The sequence below is a fragment of the Onychostruthus taczanowskii genome, unplaced genomic scaffold (genome assembly GCF_017590055.1).
Source record: "Onychostruthus taczanowskii isolate IOZ18803 unplaced genomic scaffold, ASM1759005v1 scaffold574, whole genome shotgun sequence".
In the NCBI taxonomy this organism is placed as follows: Eukaryota; Metazoa; Chordata; class Aves; order Passeriformes; family Passeridae; genus Onychostruthus; species Onychostruthus taczanowskii.
Genome location: NW_024503391.1, coordinates 1,310 through 11,109, shown reverse-complemented (window position 1 = coordinate 11,109; position 9,800 = coordinate 1,310). Strand labels below are relative to the sequence as shown.

The following is a 9,800-nucleotide window of genomic DNA, read 5'->3' as shown; positions in this document are numbered from 1 at the left end:
GGAGGGGCGGTTCTGGGGTGGGGGAGGGGATGGCGGCTCCGGGAGCGGATCCCTGGGATTTGGGGGTGATCGGGGGGTACTTCCTGCTCGTCATGGCCGTGGGGCTCTGGGTAAGGAGCAAAAACCAAAAAAAATCCCAAAATCCCTGAAAATCAACCCAAAAAATCCACCCTGAAAATCTCCAAAAAAATCAGCCCTGAAACCCCCCAAAATCCTGGAATTTCATCCCAAAATCCCAGGAAATCCACCCAAAAATTCACCCTAAAAAAAAATCCACCCTAAAAAATTCCACTCAAAAAATGCCAAAATCCCAGGAAATCCACCCAAAAATCCACCCTGAAAATCTCCAGAAAAAATCAGCCCTGAAACCCCCCAAAATCCTGGAATTTCACCCCAAAAACCCAGGAATTCCACCCAAAAATTCACCCTAAAAAATTCCACTTGAAAAATCCCAAAATCCCAGAAAATTAACCCAAAAATTCACCCTGAAAATCACCAAAAAAATCACCCCTGAAACCCCCCAAAATCCTGGAATTTCACCCCAAAATCCCAGGAAATCCACTCAAAAATTCACCCTAAAAAAGATCCACCCTAAAAAATTCCGCTCAAAAATGCCAAAATCCCAGAAAATCAACCCAAAAAATTCACCCTAAAAATCTCCCAAAAAAATCACCCCTGAAACCACCCAAAATCCTGGAATTTCACCCCAAAATCCCAGGAAATCCACCCAAAAATTCACTCTAAAAAAGATCCACCCTAAAAAATTCCACTCGAAAAATCCCAAAATCCCAGAAAATCAACCCAAAAAGTCACCCTAAAAAATCCCCCCGAAAATCAACCTGAAAATACTGAAAATTCCCCACAAAAATCACCCCAAAATCCCTGAAAATTCAGACTTTAAAATCCCCAAAATCCCAGAAAATCCCCCCAAAAATCCAGGAAAAAATCCCCAAAATGCTGGAAAATCAACCCAAAAATTCACCCTAAAAAATCCCCCTGAAAATCAACCTGAAAATACTGAAAATTCCCCACAAAAATCACCCCAAAACCCCTGAAAATTCAGACTTTAAAAATCCCCAAAATCCCAGAAAATCACCCCAAAAATCCAGGAAAAAAAATCCCCAAAATGCTGGAAAATCAACCCAAAAATTCAACTTAAGAATCTTCTAAAAATCACCCCTAAACCCCCCAAAATCCTGGAATTTCACCCAAAATCCCAGGAAATCCACCCAAAAATTCACCCTAAAAAATTCCACTCGAAAAATCCCAAAATCCCAGAAAATTAACCCAAAAATTCACCCTGAAAATCACCAAAAAAATCACCCCTGAAACCCCCCAAAATCCTGGAATTTCACCCCAAAAACCCAGGAAATCCACTCAAAAATTCACCCTAAAAAAAAAATCCACCCTTAAAAATTCCACTCGAAAAATCCCAAAATCCCAGAAAATCAACCCAAAGATCCACCCGACAAAATTCCCCCAAAAATCGACCTGAAAATTCAAAAAATTCCTAAAAAAATCACCCCAAAAACCCCCCAAAAATTCACAAATCTTGAAAATCACCCCCCAAAAATCCACCCTAAAATATCCCCAAATCCTGGAAATTCGCCCCAAAAATCCACCCTAAAACTCCCCCCAAAATTTCCCCAAAAACCCCGAAAATTCACAGCCAAAAAAATCCTTCAAATCCTGGGAAATCACCCCAAAAATCCAGGAAAAAAATTCCAAAAATGCTGGGAAATAAACCCAAAAATTCATCCTAAAAATCTTCAGAAAATCAACCCTAAAAACCCTAAAATCCTTGAATTTCACCCCCCCAAATAAAAGAAAAAAACCCAAAAAAACCCCCAAAATTCACCCTAAAAATATCCCCCCCAAAAAATTAACCTAAAAAATCCCCGAAAATCAACCCCAAAACCCCAAAAATCCAACCAAAAAACCCCCAAAATCACCCTAAAAATATCCCCCCCAAAAAATTCCCAAAATTCTGGAAATTAAACCCAAAAATGCACAAAAAAAAATCCCAAAATCCTGGAAATTCACCCTAAAAATATCCCCCCCAAAAAATTCCCAAAAATTTTGGAAAAAAAAAAAAAAACCCCCCCAAAAAATTCCCAAAATTCTGGAAATTAAAGCCAAAAATCCACCAAAAAAATCCCAAAATCCTGGAAATTCACCCTAAAAATTCACCCTAAAAATTCCCCAACAAATAAACCTTAAAAACCCCAAAACTGAAAAGATTCACCCCAAAAACCCCGAAAATTCACAAATCCTGAAAATCACGTCCCCCAAAAAAATCCATCATAAAATATCCCCAAAATCCTGAAAAATCACCCCAAAAATCCAGAAAAAAATCCAAAATCCCTGAAAATCAACCCAAAAATTCACCCTAAATATCTTTTAAAAAAATCAACCTAAAAACCCCCAAAATCCTGGAACTTCATCCCAAAATCCAAAAAAATCACCCCAAAAATTCACCCTCAAAAATCCAAACTAAAAAAATCCGCTCTAAAAATCCCAAAATCCTGGAAATTCACCCCAAATATCCACCTAAAAAATTCCAAAATCCCGAAAATTCACCCCGAAAATTCACCCCAAAAAATCCACCCAAAAATCCCCTAAAATTCTGGAAATTCACCCCAAAAAATGAAGCTAAAAATCCCAAAATCCTGAAAATCCCCCCGAAAATTCACCCTGAAAACCCCCAAATCCTGGAAATTCAACCCAAAAATCTGGTCTGTACTGGTTTATACTGGTTTATACTGGTTTGTACTGGTTTATACTGGTTTATAGTGCTAAGTGAGCTAGCAATTCAAAATGGCGGCCAATAATGCAATCCAAGATGGCCGCCAAGTCCAAAATCCCTGAAAATCAACCCAAAAATTCACCCTAAATATCTTTTAAAAAAATCAACCTAAAAACCCCGAAAATCCTGAAACTTCATCCCAAAATCCAAAAAAATCACCCCAAAAATTCACCCTCAAAAATCCAAACTAAAAAAATCCGCTCTAAAAATCCCAAAATCCTGGAAATTCACCCCAAATATCCACCTAAAAAATTCCAAAATCCCGAAAATTCACCCCGAAAATTCACCCCAAAAAATGAAGCTAAAAATCCCAAAATCTTGGAAATTCACCCCAAAAAATCCACCTAAAAAATTCCAAAATCCCGAAAATTCACCCCGAAAATTCACCCAAAAAAATCCACCCAAAAATCCCCTAAAATTCTGGTGGGATTGGGAGCACTGGTTTGGATTGGTTTGGATTGGGACAGTCCATACTGGTTTATACTGGTTTATACTGGTTTATACTGGTTTATACTGGTTTATACTGGTTTATACTGGTTTATACTGGTTTATACTGGTTTATACTGGTTTATACTGGTTTATAGTGCTAAGTGAGCTAGCAATTCAATATGGCGGCCAGTAATGCAATCCAAGATGGCCACCAAGTGAGTTATTCAAGATGGCTGCCAACGACAGCAGCTGGGTGGGACTGGGAGCACTGGTTTGGACTGGGAGGGGACTGGGATAGTCCATACTGGGTTTCACTGGTTTATACTGGTTTATACTGGTTTATAGTGCTAAGTGAGCTAGCAATTCAATATGGCGGCCAGTAATGCAATCCAAGATGGCCACCAAGTGAGTTATTCAAGATGGCTGCCAAGGACAGCAGCCGGGTGGAACTGGGAGCACTGGTTTGGACTGGGAGGGGACTGGGATAGTCCATACTGGGTTATACTGGTTTATACTGGTTTATACTGGTTTATAGTGCTAAGTGAAGTAGCAATCCAAGATGGTGGCCAAATAATGCAATCCAAGATGGCTGCCAAGGCCAGCAGGTGGGTGGGACTGGGAGCACTGGTTTGGACTGGGAGGGGACTGGGATAGTCCATACTGGGTTATACTGGTTTATACTGGTTTATACTGGATTATAGTGCTAAGCAAGCTAGCAATTCAAGATGGTGGCCAGTAATGCAATCCAAGATGGCCACCAAGTGAGTTATTCAAGATGGCTGCCAAGGACAGCAGCCAGATGGGATTGGGAGCACTGGTTTGGACTGGGAGGGGACTGGGATAGTCCATACTGGGTTATACTGGTTTATACTGGTTTATACTGGTTTATAGTGCTAAGTGAAGTAGCAATCCAAGATGGTGGCCAAATAATGCAATCCAAGATGGCTGCCAAGGCCAGCAGGTGGGTGGGACTGGGAGCACTGGTTTGGACTGGGAGGGGACTGGTACAGTCCATTCCGATCCATACTGGTTTATACTGGTTTATACTGGTTTATAGTGCTAAATGAGGTAGCAATCCAAGATGGCGGCCAAATAATGCAATCCAAGATGGCCGCCAAGTGAGTTATCCAAAATGGCTGCCAAGGCCAGCAGCCGGGTGGGACTGGGAGGTTCCATTCTGGTTTATACTGGTCCATACTGGTTTATACTGGTCCGATTTGGTCCATACTGGTTTATACTGGTTTGTACTGGTCCCAGTCCCTGCGCAGGCGAGGTGGGCGGAGCCTCTCCGGGTATTTCCTGGCCGGACGCAGCATGACCTGGGCTCCGGTGAGTGTCCAAACTGGTTTGTACTGGTTTGTACTGGTTTGTACTGGGAGGGATTGAGAGGGACTGGTTTGAACTGGTTTATACTGGTTTATAGTGGGAGGGGCTAGGAGGGAGTGAGAGGTATTGGTTTAGACTGGTTTGAACTGGTTTTATACTGGTTTATACTGGTTTGAACTCGTTTGAACTCGTTTTATACTGTTTTTTTACTGGTTTATACTGGTTTGAACCAGTTTATAATGGTTTGAACTGGTTTTGTACTGGTTTGAGCTGGTTTTATACTGGTTTAGACTGGTTTGAACTGGTTTTGTACTGGTTTCTACTGGTTTGAACCAGTTTATACTGGTTTGAGCTGGTTTTGTACTGGTTTAGACTGGTTTGAACTGGTTTTATACTGGTTTATACTGGTTTCAACTGGTTTTGTACTGGTTTATACTGGTTTGAGCTAGTTTATACTGGTTTGAACTGGTTTTGTACTAGGTTTTTACTGGTTTGAACCAGTTTATAATGGTTTCAACTGGTTTTGTACTGGTTTATACTGGTTTGAGCTAGTTTATACTGGTTTTTTACTGGTTTATACTGGTTTGAACCAGTTTATATTGGTTTATACTGGTTTGAGCTAGTTTATACTGGTTTGAACTGGTTTTATACTGGTTTATACTGGTTTGAACTGGTTTTATACTGGTTTATACTGGTTTGAACTGGTTTGAACTGGTTTATACTGGGAATGGAGGGGTCACTCCGGGGTCACTCCGGGGTCACTCCGTCCCCTCCCCTCCCCCCCCCAGGTGGGGGCGTCTCTCTTTGCCAGCAACATCGGCTCCGGGCACTTCGTGGGGCTGGCGGGGACGGGCGCGGCCGGCGGCATCGCCGTGGGAGGCTTCGAGTGGAGCGTGAGTCGCGATATCTCGCGATATCTCACGATACGTCACGATAGGCTGCTTCATATCGCGATATATCGCTGTGTATCGTGGTATATCGTGGTATATCGTGGTATATCACTGTGTATCGTGGTATATCGCGGTATATCGTGGTATATCGCGGTATATCGCCCCCCAGTGGTGTTCCTGTCACGATATCGGGGTCCCCGACAGTGCCCCCTGCTGGTTCTGTCGCGATATAACAACGCCCCGATGGTTTTGTCGCGATGTAACAACGCCCCCCCTGTGGTTCTGTGGCGATATCGCCTTCCCCCCACCCAGCCTTGGCCCCGCCCACCCAATCGGGATGTGGCCCCGCCCCTATCGTGACACGCCCCTCCCCCTTCCCCCTCCCCAGGGCATGTTCATCGTGCTGCTGCTGGGCTGGGTGTTCGTGCCCATCTACATGAGAGCCGGGGTGAGACTTACTGGTTTGGACTGGGGGGTACTGGTTTGGACTGGGGGATGCTGGTTTGGACTGGTTTGGACTGGTTTGGACTGGTTTGGACTGGGTTATACTGGGTTATACTGGGTTATAGCGCTAAATGAGGTAACAATTCAAGATGGCAGCCAAATGATGTAATCCAAGATGGCCGCCAAGTGAGTTATTCAAGATGGCCGCCAAGGACAGCAACAAGGTGGGACTGGGAGCACTGGTTTGGACTGGGAGGGGACTGGGAGGGGATTGGGACAGTCCATACTGGTCCATACTGGTTTATACTGGATTATAGTGCTAAGTGAGCTAGCAATTCAAAATGGCAGCCAAATAATGTAATCCAAGATGGCTGCCAAGTGAGTTATTCAAGATGGCCACCAAGGACAGCAACCAGTTGGGACTGGGAGCACTGGTTTGGACTGGGAGGGGACTGGGAGGGGATTGGGACAGTCCATACTGGTTTATACTGGCTTATAGTGCTAAGTGAGCTAGCAATTCAAAATGGCAGCCAAATAATGTAATCCAAGATGGCTGCCAAGTGAGTTATTCAAGATGGCCGCCAAGGACAGCAACAAGGTGGGACTGGGAGCACTGGTTTGGGCTGGGAGGGGGCTGGGACAGTCCATACTGGTTTATACTGGCTTATAGTGCTAAGTGAGCTAGCAATTCAAAATGGCGGCCCATAATGCAATCCAAGATGTCCGTCAAGGACAGCAGCCAGGTGGAACTGGGAGCTCTGGTTTGGGCTGGGAGGGGGCTGGGACAGTCCATACTGGTTTATACTGGTTTATACTGGTTTATACTGGGATGGACAGGGTTATACTGGGGATGGATTGGGAGGGACTGGGAATGAACTGGGAGGTAACTGGGAGGGGAGGGAGTGGTCTTAAGAGTCTGGGCGTGGCCTAAATGGTTCCAGGTTGGGTGGGGCCTAACTGGGCGTGGCCTAACAGGATGTGGCCAAAATGGGCGTGGCCTAAAGGGGGTATAAATGTGGGAGGCGTGGCCTAAGTGGGTGTGGCTTTAATACATGGGCATGGGTTAAATGGCAGTGGGTGTGGCCTAAAGGGGGAGTGTCAGGTGGGTTGTGGGTGTGTCCTTGGTGGGCGTGGTTTAAATCCATCCATATATGGGCAGAGTCCAAATGGGCCTGGCCTAATTGGGATTGGGTGAGACCAAAGTGGATCCAGGTGTGGGCGTGGCTTAAATGGGTCCATATATGGGTGGAATCCAAATGGGCGTGGCCTAACTGGATCTGGTGTGGGCGTGGCTTGAAGGGGTGTGGTCTAAATTGGTCCAGACATGGGTGTGGCTTAAATGGGCGTGGCCTAACAGGACTGGGTCAAAATGGGCGTGGCACAAATGCAAATTGGGCATGGCCTAACCAGTTATGGCCTAACTGGGCGTGGCCTAATGGGTTGTGGGCGTGTCCTGAGTGGGCGTGGCCCGTGTGGGCGTGTCCAGGTGAGCACCATGCCGGAATACCTGGGCCGGCGCTTCGGGGGGGGGCGGATCCGGCTCTACCTGGCGCTGCTGTCCCTGGGGCTCTACGTCAGCACCAAGATCTCGGTACTGGTTTATACTGGTTTATACTGGTTTATACTGGTTTGGACTGGTTTATACTGGTTTGGACTGGGAGGGAGCCGGGAGGGACTGGGTTGTACTGGTTTGAGAGGGGGAGGGAATTGGGGGAATGGACTGAGACTGCTTTAAACTGGTTTAAACTGGTTTATTATGGTTTAAACTGGTTTTAACTGGTTTATACTGGTTAAAACTGGTTTATAATGGTTTTAACTGGTTTATACTGGTTTAAACTGGTTTATAATGGTTTAAACTGGGAGGGACTGGGAAGGGAACTGGGAGGGACTGGAAGGGAATTGGGATGGGTTTTTACTCGTTTATGCTGGTTTAAACTGGTTTATAATGGTTTAAATTGATTTAAACTGGTTTATAAGGGTTTAAACTGGTTTATACTGGTTTATACTGGTTTATACTGGTTTGGACTGGGAGGGAGCCGGGAGGGATTGGGTTGTACTGGTTTGAGAGGGGGAGGGAATGGGAGGGAATTGGGATGGAACTGGGATGGGTTTTTACTGGTTTATACTGGTTTTAACTGGTTTATAATGGTTTAAACTGGTTTATATTGGTTTGGACTGGGAGGAACCGGGAAGGGAACTGGGAGGGACTGGAAGGGAATTGGAAGGGACTGGGAATGGACTGAGACTGGTTTAAACTGGTTTATACTGGTTTAAACTGGTTTTAACTGGTTTATAATGGTTTAAACTGGTTTATATTGGTTTGTATTGGTTTATACTGGGAGGTCGCTGGGTTATACTGGTTTATACTGGGAAGGACTGGGAGCACCGGCTCTAGCTGGTGCTGCTGTCCCTGGGGGCCTACGTCAGCACCAAGATCTCGGTACTGGTTTATACTGGTTTGGACTGGATTATACTGGTTTGTATTGGTTTGGGACTGGTTTATACTGGGAGGGAACTGGGATCATACAGGGAGGGATCCCAGTTCCTCCCAGTTCCCTCCCAGTCCCTCCCAGTACAACCCAGTTCCCTCCCAGTCCATTCCCAGTTCATCCCAGTTTCCTCCCAGTCCATTCCCAGTTCATCCCAGTTTCCTCCCAGTCCATTCCACTTTATCCCAGTCCATTCCCAGTTTATCCCAGTTTATCCCAGTCCCTCCCGGTCCCTCCCAGTCCCAGTACAACCCACTTTCCTGCCAGTCCATTCCCAGTTCATCCCAGTCCCTCCCAGTCCATCCCAGTCCCTCCCCGTCCCTCCCAGTCCATCCCAGTCCCTCCCCGTCCCTCCCAGTCCATCCCAGTCCCTCCCCGTCCCTCCCAGTCCATCCCAGTCCCTCCCCGTCCCTCCCAGTCCATCCCAGTCCCTCCCCGTCCCTCCCAGTCCATCCCAGTCCCTCCCCGTCCCTCCCAGTCCATCCCAGTCCCTCCCCGTCCCTCCCAGTCCATCCCAGTCCCTCCCCGTCCCTCCCAGTCCATCCCAGTCCCTCCCCGTCCCTCCCAGTCCATCCCAGTCCCTCCCCGTCCCTCCCAGTCCATCCCAGTCCCTCCCCGTCCCTCCCAGTCCATCCCAGTCCCTCCCCGTCCCTCCCAGTCCATCCCAGTCCCTCCCCGTCCCTCCCAGTCCATCCCAGTCCCTCCCCGTCCCTCCCAGTCCATCCCAGTCCCTCCCCGTCCCTCCCAGTCCATCCCAGTCCCTCCCCGTCCCTCCCAGTCCATCCCAGTCCCTCCCCGTCCCTCCCAGTCCATCCCAGTCCCTCCCCGTCCCTCCCAGTCCATCCCAGTCCCTCCCCGTCCCTCCCAGTCCATCCCAGTCCCTCCCCGTCCCTCCCAGTCCATCCCAGTCCCTCCCCGTCCCTCCCAGTCCATTCCCAGTTCCCTCCCAGTTCCCTCCCAGTCCCAGTACAACCCAGTTTCCTGCCAGTCCATTCCCAGTTCACTCCCAGTTCATCCCAGTTCATTCCCAGTTCCCTCCCTGTTCCCTCTGAGTCCATTCCCAGTTCATCCCAGTCCCTCCCAGTCCTTCCCAATCCATTCCCAGTTCCCTCCCAGTTCCCTCTCAGTCCATTCCCAGTTTATCCCAGTTCCCTCTCAGTCCATTCCCAGTTTATCCCAGTCCATCCCAATCCATTCCCAGTCCCTCCCAGTCCATCCCAGTTTATCCCAGTCCCATCCCAGCTTACCCAGTCCCTCCCAGTCCATCCCAGTCCCTCCCAGTCCATCCCAGTCCCTCCCAGTCCCTCCCAGTCCCTCCCAGTCCATTCCCAGTCCCTCCCAGTCCCTCCAAGTCCATCCCAGTCCCTCCCAGTCCCTCCCAGTCCATTCCCAGTGAATGCCCACTCCATTCCCCGT

At 47.4% G+C, this 9,800-nt stretch overlaps 1 protein-coding gene across 1 annotated transcript in view; it reads left to right on the top strand.

Annotated features, from left to right (window-relative positions):
• Positions 1 to 29: 29 nt before the first annotated feature.
• The window catches only part of LOC121343091 (sodium/glucose cotransporter 2-like), a gene marked incomplete at its 3' end in the record, with an annotated part of 11,065 nt that continues 1,294 nt past the window's right edge, over positions 30 to 9,800 (top strand). Inside the window, exons 1-5 of the mRNA XM_041417943.1 lie at positions 30 to 110; positions 4,493 to 4,564; positions 5,350 to 5,454; positions 5,840 to 5,899; positions 7,382 to 7,486. Of these exons, the coding sequence (XP_041273877.1) occupies positions 30 to 110; positions 4,493 to 4,564; positions 5,350 to 5,454; positions 5,840 to 5,899; positions 7,382 to 7,486 (423 nt within the window). The remainder of the gene's footprint in view (positions 111 to 4,492; positions 4,565 to 5,349; positions 5,455 to 5,839; positions 5,900 to 7,381; positions 7,487 to 9,800) is intronic.